Source organism: Mesoplodon densirostris, chromosome 4, assembly GCF_025265405.1.
Source record: "Mesoplodon densirostris isolate mMesDen1 chromosome 4, mMesDen1 primary haplotype, whole genome shotgun sequence".
NCBI lineage: Eukaryota > Metazoa > Chordata > Mammalia > Artiodactyla > Ziphiidae > Mesoplodon > Mesoplodon densirostris.
Window position 1 is genome coordinate 13,734,271 of NC_082664.1, and position 17,328 is coordinate 13,751,598.

General features: G+C 35.9%; 1 protein-coding gene across 1 annotated transcript in view; it reads left to right on the top strand.

Annotated features, from left to right (window-relative positions):
- Positions 1–17,328, top strand: part of CATSPERB (cation channel sperm associated auxiliary subunit beta) — a 131,542-nt gene that overhangs the window by 102,054 nt on the left and 12,160 nt on the right. The window contains exons 18-22 of the mRNA XM_060096021.1: positions 209–541; positions 7,763–7,902; positions 10,051–10,248; positions 10,982–11,092; positions 14,378–14,488. Coding sequence (XP_059952004.1) covers positions 209–541; positions 7,763–7,902; positions 10,051–10,248; positions 10,982–11,092; positions 14,378–14,488 — 893 coding nt within the window. The remainder of the gene's footprint in view (positions 1–208; positions 542–7,762; positions 7,903–10,050; positions 10,249–10,981; positions 11,093–14,377; positions 14,489–17,328) is intronic.

Sequence of the window (17,328 nt, forward strand, 5' to 3'; positions counted from 1 at the left end):
TTCACAGTAAAAACTGTGCTTGGCATATTTGCAATACACTTTCTACAAAATAATTTGAATTATAACCTGGAATCTGGCAAATGTGTCCTCTAGTTAAGACCATAATTTAAAAACTCAACTAGTGTATTCCTCAGTTATGTCCACCAGTATTACTTGGAGAATATTGGCTGTTTTATTTTATACCAAATCATTCCTGTTTTAGCTTCAGGTGTTACTTCCTCATTTCAAGATTCGGATATAGAAAAGACTGTGGTGATTCCTGGTTACAGCAGCTTCCTGATTACAAGGATTTTAGATAATGAGAATGCTTTAGCTATCGCTACCATGCCTGAAACAGTACCCCACAATATGACCTTTCTAAAAGGCTCCTGGTTCTTATACAACTTTGGACAAAGGGATGGACGAACATGGAACATACATTCAAAACCATGTAATTACTGGTTTCAACAACATGATGATTCACTATCCCTCAATGTCCTGAAATACATTGATCTGGGGAAATCTCATACTTTAAAAATTAAAGTCATACCTAATACAAAAGGTAAGTTTATTTTTATTGGGAAGTATCAAACGGAGATGTTATTGCTTTTCTTGAATGTAAAATATACTCTTTGATATTTCCTTTATCTTTGGTTTCTGTAGTAGGTGGCATTCTACCAATAACAGTATTAGCTCTAATTATTGAGCACTTATGCAAAGCTCTGTATTAAATGATTTTTTATTCATTTAAAAATTTAATGTTTATAACAACCCTAAAAGACTAGATTATAATCCTTATTTTATAAATGAGCTTAAATTACCAGCCCAAATGTACACAGGATTTTAGTTTAGATTTTTGCTGCCCTCTGAAAAGAAAACATTATAATTACCTTGGTGTTGTTATAATCATTTCAAGTGTTTATTTTAAGCCAAAAAAAAGGCTTTTAAATAGAATTCTATACTTTTCTCCATTTTCAAGGTGTTTATTTATTACAAAACTAATATAAAACTTACTAAAAATGATTGGGAAATGGCATACTGGAAAGAAATAAAATGAAAAATTTTAGTAAATTACTGAGCTAGAAATTGAGGGAAAAATATGGAAGGAAGGGGAGGGAAAAAAGAAAATCCTGTCACCAGAAATGAAAAGGGAACTCAAAGTCGAAAAAATTAGCTAATATGTGGATCCTGGAAGGTTTTGAGGCTCAGACATAGGCCATATAGGCAGTGGGATGAATTTAATGCCCAAACATTTGTAGAAGATGGAGACCTTTAGACATTTCTACCCTGTGGTAGGAAGTTGGAAATGAGAACATTAAGTAAAGCTGGAACTATCAAATCGTGAAGGGTGAAGAGAGGATAAGGAAAACGCTACCCAACAACTCAAAGAAAGAGGTAGGGAGATTGTCATCTCCACGGAATTCAAAGAATTTCTTGTAAAAAACCCAAACTCCAAGACTGTGTAACACCTAGACACTACCCACCAAATACAAGAATCCCAAGCTGAGACATCATTACAATGCCTGGGTCACAGCATAAGGAAGCCCAAAGCCCTCTGTAGGAATACTTTCATAAACAAGGTAACATGGAATTCCACAGAAAAATCAATCTTCATGAACATAAATTGAGGAAAAGAATTTTAAAACCATGTAAGGGGGCTTCCCTGGTGGCGCAGTGGTTGAGAGTCCGCCTGCCGATGCAGGGGACACGGGTTCGTGCCCCGGTCTGGGAAGATGCCACATGCTGCAGAGCGGCTAGGCCCGTGAGCCATGGCCACTGAGCCTGCGCATCCGGAGCCTGTGCTCCGCAACGGGAGAGGCCACAACAGTGAGAGGCCCGCGTACCGCAAAAAAAAAAAAAAAAAAAAAATGTAAGGAAATGACCCAACATAAGAGAAACTCAACAAGCATAGGTAACAAAGTTTTAATCTTGAGTTAATGGAAAAATCAGAAAGACACTATAAAAACAATTGTAAAATATAAAATATGTAAAACTCTTAAAAAGATAAAAGAAAGCATATGAACCATAATGAAAGGACAAAACACTATTTAAAAAAACAAGCTTATTTGAAAAACATAACCAAGTGCAATTTATAAAAATGAAAATTATAGGCTTTGAAAAAAATTGGAGACATGTATTTCTATTTCCGTCAGCATTGTGGACTAAATATTCTGAAAAAACTTCTTTCTGAAACCCTTAGAATCCTTTCTCTTTGATTATATAACTAATTGTCCATATTTCCTTCAAGTAATTTTAGGGTTTTAATTTTTATGGCCTTAACTTTCCATCTAATTATTTAATTTATCTACACTTTGTTTTGGTGTATTACAGGTGGTTAGGTAGTTGTTCCAACATCACTTATTGAATAATGTATTTTTTCTTCACTGATTTTTAAAAACAATGCAATTTACCTATTATTTTAACCATTTCTGGGTTTTAAAAATTCTGTTCCTTTGTTATTTCTCTGTATTCCAGCACAAATCCCAAATGTTCTAACTATTTTAGCTTTAATTGTATTTAACAACTAATTTATTATATTTTAAACTTGTTCAGTTTGAAGAAACAAATAATAATCAGCAAATCAACTCAGTTGCCTCTTTGAAGAAAAACCTAGTCCATGCTATTCAAGATGTCGTCCCTGGATCAGCTTCATTGGCATCACTTAGGTGCTTGTTAGAAATGCACAGTCTTTGCTGGTTGCAAACAAATTTTAGGGTTTTCTTTTGTATTTCTGCGAAAAATGCCAATGGAATTTTGATAGGAATTACAATCAATCTGTAGATTGCTTTAGGTGGTATGGACATTTTAATAATATTAATTCTTCCAATTCATGAACATGAGATGTCTTTCAGCTTATTTGTGTCATCTTTAGTTTCTTTCACTGGTGTCATAGTGTATATGTTTTTCACCTCCTTGATTAAATTTATTCCTAATATTTTGTTCTTTTTGTTGGTGCTATAAATGGAGTCATTTTCTTAAATTCTCTTTCAGCTAGTTCATTGCTAGTGTATAGAAACACAACTGATTTTTGTGCATTGATTTTTTATCCTGCAACTTTGCTGAACCTTTTTTTTTTTTTTTTAATTTATTTATTTATTTATTTATTTAGGCTGTGTTGGTCTTCGTTTCTGTGTGTGGGCTTTCTCTAGTTGCGGCGAGCGGGGTTACTCTTCATCGCGGTGCGTGGGCCTCTCACTGTCACGGCCTCTCTTGTTGCGGAGCACGGGCTCCAGACGCGCAGGCTCAGTAGTTGTGGCACACGGGCCTAGTTACTCCGCAGCATGTGGGATCTTCCCAGACCAGGGCTCGAACCCGTGTCCCCTGCATTGGCAGGCAGATTCTCAACCACTGTGCCACCAGGGAAGCCCTGCTGAACCTTTTTATTCTAACAGTGTTTTGGTAGAGCCTTTAGAGCCTTCTAAATATAATATTCTGTCATCTGCAAACAGACACAATTTTACTTCTTCCCTTCTGATTTGGTTGCCTTTTTTCTTTCTTAATTGCTCTGGGTAAGTCTTCCAGTACTGTGTTGAATAGAAGTGGTGAGGGGGAACATCCTTGTCTTGTTCTTCATCTTAGAGGAAAAGCTTTAAGCTTGAGTATGATAAGTATGAGTATGATGTTAGCTATGGACTTGTCACATATGGCCTATATTGTGTTGAAGTACATTCCTTCTAAACCTAATTTGTTGGGAGTTTTATTCATGACTGGATGTTGAATTTTGTCAAATGCTTTTTCTATATCTGTTGAGATAATAATTTTTATCTTTCATTCTGTTAATATAGTGTATTCACATTAAAGACCCTGAGTAGCCAAAGCAATGTTGACAAAGAACATAGCTGGAGGAACCACACTTCTTAATTTCAAACTCTATTACAAAGCTATATTAACCAAAACATTACGGTAATGGCATAAAAATAGACACATAAACCAATGGAACAGAATAGAGATCCCAGAAATAAACCCATGCATACACAGTCAACTAAGTTTTGACAAGGGAGCCAATGGGGGAAGAATAGTCTCTTCGATAAATGGTGTTGGGAAAACTGGACAGCCATGTGCAAAAGAATAAAACTGGACCCCTATCTTACACCACTCACAAAAATTAATTCAAAATGGATTAAAGACTTAAATGTAAGACTTGAAACCATAAAAACCCTAGAAAAAAAAATGAAGGAAAAGCCCCCTTGACATTGGTCTTGGCAATGATTTTTTTTTGGATGTGACACCACAAGCAAAGGAAATAAAAGCAAAAGTAAACAAATGGGACTATATCAAACTAAAAAAACATTTGCACAGCAAAGGAAACAAAAAACAAAATGAAAAGGAATTTTCAATAAGTGGTGCTGGGAAAACTGGACAGCTACATGTAAAAGAATGAAATTAGAACACTCCTTAACACCATACACAAAAATAAACTCAAAATGGATTAAAGACCTAAATGTAAGGCCAGACACTATAAAACTCTTAGAGGAAAACATAGGCAGAACACTCTATGACATAAATCACAGCAAGATCCTTTTTGACCCACCTCCTAGAGAAATGGAAATAAAAACAAAAATAAACAAATGGGACCTAACGAAACTTAACAGCTTTTGCACAGCAAAGGAAACCATAAACAAGACGAAAAGACAACCCTCAGAATGGAAGAAAATATTTGCAAATGAAGCAAATGGCAAAGGATTAATCTCCAAAACTTACAAGCAGCTCATGCACCTCAATATCAAAAAAAAAAAAACCCAATCCAAAAATGGGCAGAAGACCTAAACAGACATTTCTCCAAAGAAGATATACAGATTGACAACAAATACATGAAAGAATGCTCAACATCATTAATCATTAGAGAAATGCAAATCAAAACTACAATGCGATATCATCTCACATCAGTCAGAATGGCCATCATCAAAAAATCTACAAACAGGGGTGCTTCCCTGGTGGCGCAGTGGTTGAGAATCTGCCTGCTAATGCAGGGGACACGGGTTCGAGCCCTGGGCTGGGAGGATCCCACATGCCGCGGAGCGACTAGGCCCATGAGCCACAACTACTGAGCCTGCGTGTCTGGAGCCTGTGCTCCGCAACAAGAGAGGCCGCGATAGTGAGAGGCCCATGCACTGCGATGAAGAGTGGCCCCCGCTTGCCACAACTAGAGAAAGCCCTCGCACAGAAACGAAGACCCAACACAGCAAAAATAAATAAATTAATAAAAAAAAATCTACAAACAATAAATGCTGGAGAGGGTGTGGAGAAAAGGGAACCCTCATACACTGTTGGTGGGAATGTAAATTGATATAGCCACTATGGAGAACAGTATGGAGGTTCCTTAAAAAACTAAAAATAGAATTACCATATGACCCAGCAATCCCACTACTAGGCATATACCCTGAGAAAACCATATCCAAAAAGAGTCATGTACCACAATGTTCATTGCAGCTCTATTTACAGTAGCCAGGACATGGAAGCAAACTAAGTGTCCATCGACAGATGAATGGATAAAGGAGACGTGGCACATATATACAATGGAATATTACTCAGCCATAAAAAGAAACGAAATTGAGTTATTTGTAGTGAGGTGGTTGGACCTAGAGTCTGTCATACAAAGTGAAGTAAGTCAGGAAGAGAAAAACAAATACCGTATGCTAACACATATATATGGAATCTTAAAAAAAGAAAAAAAAAGTCATGAAGAACCTAGGGGCAAGACGGGAATAAAGACACAGACCTACTAGAGAATGGACTTCAGGACACAGGGAGGGGGAAGGGTAAGCTGGGACAAAGTGAGAGAGTGGTAGTATATATATGGACATATAAACACTACCAAATGTAAAATAGATAGCTAGTGGGAAGCAGTCGCATAGCACAGGGAGATCAGCTCGGTGCTTTGTGACCACCTAGAGGGGTGGGATAGGGAGGGTGGGAGGGAGGGAGATGCAAGAGGGAAGAGATATGGGATATATGTATATGTATAACTGATTCACTTTGTTATAAAGCAGAAATTAACACACCATTGTAAAGCAATTATACTCCAATAAAAACGTTAAAAAAAAAAAGAAAAGGCAACATATAGAGTGGGAGAAAACATTTGCAAACCATATATCTGATAAGGGGTTAGTATCTATAATATAAAAGGAACTCATACAGCTCAATAGCAAACAAATAATCCAATTTAAAATGTGTAAAGTATCTGAATAGATATTTTTCCAAAGATATGCAAATGGCCAACAGGTATATGGAAAAGTGTTCAATATCACTAATCATCAGGGAAATGCAAATCAAAACTATAATGAGATATCACCTCACACCTGTTAGAATGGCTGTTATCAAAAACACAAGAGATAGTTAAGTTCTGGTGAGGATGTGGAGTAAAGGGAACCCTTGTGCACTCTTGGTAGGAATATAAATTTGTTCAGTCACTATGAAAAATAGTGTGGAAATTTCTCAAAAAATTTAAAAATAGAGCTACCATATGGTCTAGCAATCCCACTTCTGGGTATATATTGAAAGGAAACAAAATCAGTATCTTGAAGAGGTATCTGTACTCCCACTTTCATTGCAGCATTACTTACAATAGCCCAGGTATGGAAACAATGTAAGGGTCCATCAACAGATGAATGGATAAAGAAATGTGGTATATATGCACAAAGAAATATTATACAGCCATAAAAAAGAAGGATGAACAACATGGATGAACCTGGAAGACATTATGCTGAGTGAAATAAGCCAGAGAAAGACAAGTAGTGTGTGATCTCACTCATATTTGGGATCTTTAAAAAAAAAAAGTCTAACTCATAGAAATAGAGTGCCAGTTGCCAGAGGCTGGGGGGTGGAGAAAATGGGCAGATGTTGGTCAAAGAGTACAAACTTCCAGTTATAAAATAAATGTCTTGGGGATATAATACATAGCATGATAACTATAGTTAATAATACTGTACTGTATAGTTGAAATTTGCTAAGAGAGTAGATCTTAAGTGTTCCCACTACACACACACACACACACACACACACACACACAATGTGAGGTGGTGGCTGTATTAATTAACTTAATTGTGGTAATCATTTCACAATGTATAAGTACAACAAATCTCCACATTATACACTTTAAAAGTATACAATTTTATTTGTCAGTATACCTCAATAAAGGTATGAAGGGAACAGGATGTGGAATCTCAGCCCCCTCCTCAGAACTGTTAAGTCAGAATTGGCATTCTAACAAAATCCCCAGTTACAGTTTAGGAAGCACTGGCCAGATCACTTTGGTTTAAGGGAAACTGCTAGAGCTGAGACTTGAGGCAACTTATTTACTATTCAGCTCTGATTTACTAATTAGTAAAGATGGCAATTAGATTACATGGTCCTTCAAATCTCTCTTTCCATTAAATTTCTCAGTATGGAGAGGTTGCAAACAGGGGCCCTGAAAGCAGGAAATGGCCTAATGACATATTGTGTTAAATGCCTAGGGTTTTTCTCTTGGCAGCAACTGATTGACAGCCCTTTAAATTGAGCGTGTATTCTCAGTTTCTCTACTGAGTTAGCCAACTCAGTGTGACCAAGACTATCCAAGTGACTGCCTTCGAGAATCTGGCTGAGGAATGAGGGGTGGAGGGGAGCAATATTTCTGTGAAAAAAATTAGAAAATATTTGCAAAGTTAAGTTTTTCTAAGAACTATTAAAGTTAACTCTGTATAAATAGATTCTGTAGATGTTCTAGAATTCTGATCAGCCAGTCATTATGAAATTACTTAAAATTTTCATGATTTCATGTTCACTCTTGGCTTTGTTTCCAAAGGTGTTCAAACACTTGAAATCCCACTGCTGAAAGTAGTCGTTGGAAACCCAAATTTGTTGGAAGTTAAAGTTGAAGGCTATTTTGATGACGCTGATAGTTATCTAATGGAAATTTCTGCAGCCAGCAAAACTTTACGTCAAGTAAGTTTTTCTTTAATTATTAAAAAAATCTATGGATTATAGAAAATTTAGAATATAAGCTAAGAAAAAGAAGGAAAAAATATGCATAATCCTATGTATCAAGGACGACTAAACACTTTTAACATTTTGGGAATTACAAAAAGGCTGTATGTGATAGAGATGAAAAAAGTGAGCTCTGGAAAAGACTACCTGAGTTAGTTTTCACTGCTGGTACTGTTTTTGTGAGCTTAGGAAAGTTACTTTACTCTTTAAGTTTCCTCATCTATAAAATGGAAGTGATACTAATAATACCTACCTCATAGGATTGTTTTGAGAATTAAGTGTGATATTTCAGGTAGGCCATCTAAAACAATGTCTGGCACATAGAAAATGCTCAATCACTATGGATTTACAGTATTTTCCTTTTTCCCCCCTGAAGCTGGGAGAACATTGTATATACAGTTTTAAAAATGTGCTCCTTCCACTTAATTATATAGTTTAATCCTTTTGTGCCAATAAATATTTTCCTGCAAATTCTACAATCTGTTTATCATGAAAATTTTCAGATATAGACAAAAGAAGAATTTCCATATACCCATTTCTCAAATTAAACAATAGTCAAGGTTTTGATACTTCTGTTTTATCATCTCTATTTAATTTTTTTGGTTTATATTCTGACATACTTTTAAATGAATAGCAGACATCATGTCATTTCACTCCTATATGCTTCCATACATATCGCCAAAAAAATCTGTATTATCTCTTACATAACAAAAATGCCGTTATCATCCCTGAAATTTTTTAAATGAATTTTTTTTGGTATCCTATAAAACCCAGTCCATAATCAAATTCCCTCAATTTTCTCAAAAAAAAAAAAGTTTAGGGTTGGTTTGTTTGAATTTGGATGCAAATAAAAGTCACACAGTATGTGGTTATTTATTAATCTCTTAAGTTTCTTTTAGTTTAAGGTAGGTATGACTCCGTTTTCTTCCCCTGCCATTGAATTGTAGCAATTGAGTCAGTCATGTTGTAGAATCTCCAGTATTCTAGATTTTTCTGTTTACTTCCTTATTTCTTATTGAACTTGTGCCACCTCACCCCACCCCAAATTTCCTTTAATATTAGAACCCTGCTTAGATTCTGGTTCAATGTGTTTTAGCAAAAATTCATTAAAAATAGATTATTTTTAATGGCTTACAGAGAACAGATGGGGGGGCAAAACTACTAGAGTCCACTATATCAGTAAAATTATTAGTATTTCTACATTTTTTAATTTCAAGAAGTACTTAAAAATTTTGAACAGAATTTATCAAATTTTGTTGAATGTTAAATATCATGCAAGGTTCAGATATGGGTTTTGTACATAAATTTCTACTAAAACCATATCTTTGTGAAATACAGTGATTGCTAAGTGAGTATCTTCTTTTCAAAATGTATACCAATGGAAGTTATTTTACTCATATTATCCAAACAAATGTCACTGCTCATCAATGAATGAGGGAAGCCTTGCCATTCTAAGTTGGATTTACATCCAACTACATCCAATAATAGTGTTTACTTAATAATAAACACTTGATCCTTGCTCATTTCCAAATGTCACCCACAGGCAATTAGATTGGAATGTATTTCTTCCTGGAAAAGAATATGTCTTCTGTTATGATCAAACTTATGATTCTATTTCTGTTTTCTATTATCATTCTTTTTCTATTTCTTTTCATTTTCATTTTCTGTATTCTTTACTTGGGTACTGTGCTAGTTTGCCAGGGCTGCCATAACAAAATACTATGGACTGAGTGGCTTAAACAACAGAAATTTATTTTCTCCCAGTTCCAGAGGCTAGAAACCAAGATCAAGGCATTGGCAGGGTTGGTTTCTTCTAAGGCCTCTCTCCTTGGTCTGCAGATGGCTGTCTTCTCCCTATGTCTTCACATGGTCTTCCCTCTGTGTGTGTCTGTTTTCAAATTTCCTGTTGTTATATGACACTCATCATATTGGATTAGAGCCTACCCTAATGATCTCATCTTAACTTAATTGCCTCTTTAAAGGCCTTATCTCCAAATACAATCACATTCTGAGATACTGGAGGTTAGGACTTCAACATATGGGGTAGACACAGTTCAGCCGATAACAGTTACTTTAAATAACCTTCATTTATTTGGATATTTCCAGGGTTCAACTTCACTGGCGTTTATTGTCTGGGGAGCATCGACTGAGTGTCTTGTTACAACATTCGTGCCAACTTTGAAAAGCAGCTGTAGTTATCTCAAGTCTATGCATCACATTCCTAGTGAAATTATCCCATTGAAAGACTGGATCAGTGGAGTTCACATGGACAGTCAGGGTTTTAATATGATCAAAGTTTTGCCAGTAAGAAACCTAAGCAGATTGTTTGAAGGGTACCAGTGATAGATTACTTTTGTATGATCAGCTGGCCATTTGGTCTTAGCATTTCTTTCCTGAAATGCTCAAAACACCCCAGTTATTTTTCAATCCTCATGTCATTTTGAGGATATGATGACTAAAATGTGAAAACTTTCTGAAATAATGATTTTTCTTGGGAACTTAGTCTTATCATTATTAATATCACGTTTTATGCTATATTATGGCAGCATAATCTTGGGCTTTAACAATATATACAGTTATTTGCCCTTAAGTTGACTCATTCTCATCCTGAGCTGATATATCTTACAGGTCCCATTTCAATGTAATAACAATTTTAATTTTTGTCTTGTCAGACTCTGTGACTCTTTTAAAAATATCTTTGTTAACTTATTACTTATAATTTTCTTTGTGACAAAACAATAACCAAACTTGAAGAATTATTTACTAAATATGTCACTAAGCCTCTTTGTAAGGTGTTTAAACTTTATTTCATTGACTTTATGACAGCTACTTTAGGTTCTAAAACTTTTTTCACTTATTTACAAGGTCCAATTACCATGGGTTGAGGGAGTGCTGGGGAAAGAGAAATTTACTTAAATACCAGGAGCTGAAAGTGAAATATTTGTTTTGAATGCTTTTCTGGAAAATCAAGATTTTTAAATGAAAGACTTAGTAAATAATAATGAACTTTACACTAACTTTGTTTAATCATTTTCAGATAAACTACAAGCCTCCCTCTAATATGGGAATAGCTATTCCACTTACAGATAATTTTTATCATGCAGATCCTAGTAAACCCATACCGAGAAATCTATTTCACAAGTCAAAGGTAAATATTTTTTCTGCAGATATACTAGTATTTATTTGAATTCAAGAAATCATTCAGTAAAATTACAGATGGACAGACCTATCTGTGGAGATTAAATGAGAAGGTGCATTAAGCATAATCTGCTCTGATAACATCACTACTTCTTCTCCTCCTCCCCCTCCCTCTCCCACTCCCCCTCCAGCTCCTCCCCCTCCCCTTCTCTCTCCTCCTCCCTCATTACTACTACGACGACGACGACGACGACGACGACGACTACTACTGCTATCCCTGTTCCTCCTACTACTACTCTAGCCTTTCCTTCTCTTACTGCTACTCCTGGATGCAGTTTTGGAACCAAGAAGTCTAAATGGACTCTTTCCCCTTGACCTCTCCCTAGCTCCCATTTGAATTTCAAAGAGCCTAGGTAGAGTGAGAACATCGTTTTTTAAATGAAAGGGGCCTCAAACCCCTCTCACAGCTCTGTGAAAGGAATGATGTCCAAAAGGAGAGAAGAGTGTTTGCTCCAACATAGACTCATTTGAACTCCTGCTGAGGATCCGCCTAGAAAATAACCAAACCCCAGCAGCGCTCTGCCTCTCTGGAGTCAGGGTGAGCAAGGTAGAACAGAAACCACTAGGCTCAAAAGAAGAATACATCAGGACTTCCCTGGTGGTCCAGTGGGTAAGACTCCGAGCTCCCAATTCCGGGGGTCTGGGTTTGATCCCTGATCAGGGGAACTAGGTCCTGCATGCAGGCCGCAACTAAGAAGCCCGCATGCATATGTAACTAAAGATCCCGCGTGCTGCAATAAAGACCTGGTGCAGCCAAAATAAATAAATAAAGAAAATACTTTTTTTAAAAACAGAAAAGTACATCATGGGGTGGCTTCCCAAGGAAACCTCACAGATACCTGTAATATCTCTCTTGAGAAAAACGCACCTAACTGCATATACATATGGACAAGCAGGCATTCATATCTATTCATGAACATACACACACACACAAAGACAGAAAATGGTTGTTTCTTTTGTTCAAAATTCTTCATCATCTTCCCATCTCATTCAGAGTAAAAGCCAAATTCTTACAATGGTTTATAAGGTCCTCTGTGGTTCAGCCTTAGCTTCACATCTGACCTGATTTCCCGCAGGTCACTCTGTTCTGCACACATTGGCCTCCTTGCTGTTCTTCAAGTATACCAGACATATTTCCATCTCAGGGTCTTTAAGTTTCAAAAATTTCCTCTGTCTGGAATGTACTTCTGCCAGATATCACATAGCGCATTCCATCACCATCTTCAGATTTTTGCTTAAATGTCACCATCATGGTGAGACCTTCCTTGGCCACTCTCTTTAGAATTGTAACCTCCACCTCCACTGATGCCCACTCCTGTCCCCCTTCCCTGCCTTATTTTTCTTCACTGCACTTTTACAATTTTACATATTTTACCCATTTATTTATTGTATTTCATTAAAAGGTAAGCTACATAAAGCAGGGTTATTGTTGGGTATTTTAAAATCTATTTTATTCTCTATAATATCTTTAGTACCCAGAAAAGCGCCCAACATAGGGAGTGCTGAAAAATTGTTCAACAAATGAATAATACACATTTATACACATATGATTACACACACACACACACACACACAGAGGTTGACTTCTTGTTGAATCTTGGATTTCAGGGTAAGCAGCTCTGCTCCAGGCAATGAGCAACTCAAATACTGTTGCGGTTTCTTCCAAAGATAAAGTCTGATATGTCACTAGACACAAGCCTCATCTATTGAAATATGAGTGTAATATATTTACATGGAAAGCCTTCGTTTGGATTGTTTTTTCTTCTGGATTTTCTTGGGAGTTGAATAGGAAATGTATCTAATTTACACATAAGTAAATAACAGGTTTTGGGGGGGCACCTTTTATACATTCAACAAATGTTAATTTCAGCATTTCCAGAGTTATCAGACACTGTACAGATATCCTCTGGGGAGACAACAGTGAACAAGATAAACATGACATCTTCGTGGATCTTTAATGGGGGAGAATAAGCTTTAAAAGTTCTACAAATTAAATAGCATCATCAAGTGGAGCAGACTACTCAAAATTTATGTAATTCTGCCTCTGATCACCTCAAAATATAACAGCTGGGAAAAAAGTACATCTGAACCAACACTGTGACTTCTTGTTATGCTGACATCATCCCCTTACTAGACAATCATGTGTGATGTCATTCCAGATACCGAGTTGGCAGTTAACCCTCCAAGGATAAGCAGACAACAGTAAAACACCAAATATTTGAAGAAAACTTCCACAATAAAAAAGAAGCATAAATCTAAACAACTAAAAAACTCATGCCTTGGAAAACAGTATCATAAATACAAGCAAACTTTAGAATAAGCAAAATAATTATTTCAGAACAGTTTAGGTCATATTTCAACCATGAAAAAAAATTGGAGACAGACATCACACACACAAAAAAGATGTCAGAAATTTAAAATGTAATCGTGAAACAGCTCAAAAGATTGGAAGAGCTGAATGAACCTAACTAAGCAGCAAATTAGTTCTGAAATTAGATAGTGGTGATGACTGAATAATATTGTGAGTATACTAAAATCCACTGCATTGTACACTTGAAAATGGTAAATGTTATCTCCACAAAAAGAAGAAAAAAAGAAGCAATGAGGACGAGAATGATAATCTTAAAAGAAGTAGAAGGAAGAATAACGTTTTTAGAAATAGAGTTGATTCTCAAAATCAAAAGCCATTTCTTTGAAAAAATGAATAAATCAATAAAAAACGAATAAAAATGAATAAACCAATAAACCAAGCAAGAGTGATCAAATGAAAAAATGAATGACAAGTGGATGGTTATAGTGGAGATTTTAAACAGCCTTAGTGACCGCTATGAGGAGAGATAAGTACAAAATAGTAGATTTGGAGAGTATCCATAGTTGGCAGCCCATCATATCAAGTCTGTTCTTTTAGGTCTCAGTTTCCATGCCAGCGATGGAGGTGGGCATCTTAATTACTGCATTCAGAAAGACACAGGCTTTCTGGGTCCCATGCATGTTGACTATCAACTGCCCTGAGGTAAACTGGCAAGCAGCTGAGTGATACTTGGGTTCATTCCACGCAAAGAGACAAAATTCAGAAAGACTGTGCTTTTACCTTATTATTAATGGATTTTTAAACTTTTTAACTTCTCAGGGATTTTATTCATTCAGGTAACAAATAGTTATTGCACATTTACTCAGTTTGCATAAATCCTGCCATCAAAAACAGCAAGTCAACCTATTTTAATTCTATTTGCAGAAATCTGGTAAATTCAAACAGTGTGCAAATGTGTCTACTCGGGAGGAATGTAATTGCACAAACGATCAGAAGTTTTCACATGCTGTTGCTTTCTCAGATTGCAGAGAAAAGGTAAGATAATCTTTAATTTCCTGAAGACAGAGTATTTTCATATTAATAAGACCTTGAAATGCACATTTTGGTTAAACATGAAAACTAAGGCATAGAAATACTGTTTTATTATGACATAGAATTAAATATGACATAGAGCTAAAAATATTTGAATTTAAATGTCCCCAGACACAGTAATTAACCTCATCTGTAGAACAGAATAATATCTGCATTGCCTTGTTCATTTCACAGGTTCTTATAAAGATACACACACATACATGCTTCTATCTATGTGAAAACAATGTATAACCTGTCAAACGTTACACTAGGTTATGGTGAATACTGATTCATTTAAAAAAGTATTGACTATCAAACATGTATCAGGTTCTGAGAATATAAAACTTAAAGCTCAAGGTACTAGTGACAAAATAGAAAACAGTATAATATGTTGGTTAAGAGAATGGGTTCTGTGTTAAATACTTCCTTCTGTTAGGCTCCAAACATTCAGACATGTATCAAGTTGATGTTAGTGTCTGCATTAGCTGACTTACCTGTGCACTTGGTATAACTTTCAAGTAGATCTATTTCAAAGGCCTTGTTGGACTGTATATGGCATTATTTTAAATGATTTTATACAAGGATAAAATCGCTTGTGATAATATTGGGCATAGAGTCAGCAGTCAATAAACTATGAGGATTGCTATTGTATACCTCCACAACTCCACCCTTGTTGAATTCCAGTATTTCTTGAGAATTTACTGTCTACCATGTACTGCTCTAAGGCTTCTCCATAACTTGTCTCATTACATTTGAGGCACAGAGAAGCCTGGTAATTTGCCAAAGACCACATCATTAATATGTGATGGAGCTAGATTTGAACTCCAGAGCCTGAGTTTAATGAGTGTGGTTGAAAGATCATGACTGGGAGGGCAGCCAGCAGATGCAAGAAGAACTACAATCCTGCAGCCTGTGGAACAAAAACCACATTCACAGAGAGATGGACAAGATGAAAATACAGAGGGCTATGTACCAGATGAAGGAACGAGTTAAAACCCAGAAAAACAACTAAATGAAGTGGAGATAGGCAACCTTCCAGAAAAAGAATTCAGAATAATGATAGTGAAGATGATCCAGGACCTCAGAAAAAGAATGGAGGCAAAGATCAAGAAGATGCAAGAAATGTTTAACAAAGACCTAGAAGAAACAATTAAGAAAATGGTCATAGGAACATACATATTGATAATTACCTTAAACATGAATGGATTAAATGCTCCAACCAAAAGACACAGGCTTGCTGAATGGATACAAAAACAAGACCCATCTATATGCTGTCTACAAGAGATCCACTTCAGACCTAGGGACACATACAGACTGAAAGTGAGGGGATGGAAAAAGATATTCCATGCAAATGGAAATCAAAAGAAAGCTGGAGTAGCAATTCTCATATCAGATAAAACAGACTTTAAAATGAAGAACGTTATAAGAGACAAGGAAGGACACTACATAATGATCAAGGGATCAATCCAAGAAGAAGACATAACAATTATAAATATGTATGTACCCAACATAGGAGCACCTCAATACATAAGGCAACTGCTAACAGCTTTAAAAGAGGAAATCAACAGTAACACAATAATGGTGAGGGATTTAACACCTCACCTACACCAATGGACAGATCATCCAAACAGAAAACTACTAAGGAAACACAAGCTTTAAATGACACAATAGACCAGATAGATTTAATCAATATTTATAGGACATTTCATTCCAAAACAGCAGGTTACACTTTCTTCTCAAGTGCACATGGAACATTCTCCAGGATAGATCACATCTTAGGTCACAAATCAAGGCTCAATAAATTTAAGAAAATTGAAGTCATATCAAGCATCTTTTCTGACCACAATGCTATGAGGTTAGAAATCAATTACAGGGAAAAAAATGGAAAATACACAAACACATGGAGGCTAAACAATACGTTACTAAATAACCAAGAGATCACTGAATAAATCAAAGAGGAAATCAAAAAATACCTAGAGACAAATGACAATGAAAACATGACATTCCAAAACCTATGGGATGCAGCAAAAGCAGTTCTAAGAGGGAAGTTTATAGCTCCACAAGCCTACCTCAAGAAACAAGAAAAATCTCAAATAAACAATCTAACCTTACACCTAAAGGAACCAGAGAAAGAAGAACAAACAAAACCCAAAGTTAGCAGAAGGAAAGAAATCATAAAGATCAGAGCAGAAATAAATGAAATAGAAACAAAGAAAACAATAGCAAAGATCAATAAAACTAAAAGCTGTTTCTTTGAGAAGATAAACAAAATTGATAAACCATTAGCCAGACTCATCAACAAAAAGAGGGAGAGGACTCAAATCAATAAAATTAGAAATGAAAAAGGAGAAGTTACAACAGGCACTGCAGAAATACAAAGCACCCTAAGAGACTACTACAAGCAACTCTATGCCAATAAAATGGACAACCTGGAAGAAATGGACAAATTCTTAGAAAGGTATAATCTTCCAAGACTGAACCAGGAAGAAACAGAAAATATGAACAGACCAGTCACAAGTAATGAAATTGAAACTGTGATTAAAAATCTTCCAACAAACAAAAGTCCAGGACCAGATGGATTCACAGGTGAATTCTATCAAACATTTAGAGAAGAGCTAACACCCATCCTTCTCAAACTCTTCCAAAAGTTAGCAGAGGAAGGAACACTCCCAAACTCATACTATGAGGCCACCATCACCCTGATACCAAAACCAGACAAAGATACTACAAAAAAAGAAAATTACAGACCAATATCACTGATGAATATAGATGCAAATATCCTCAACAAAATACTAGCAAACAGA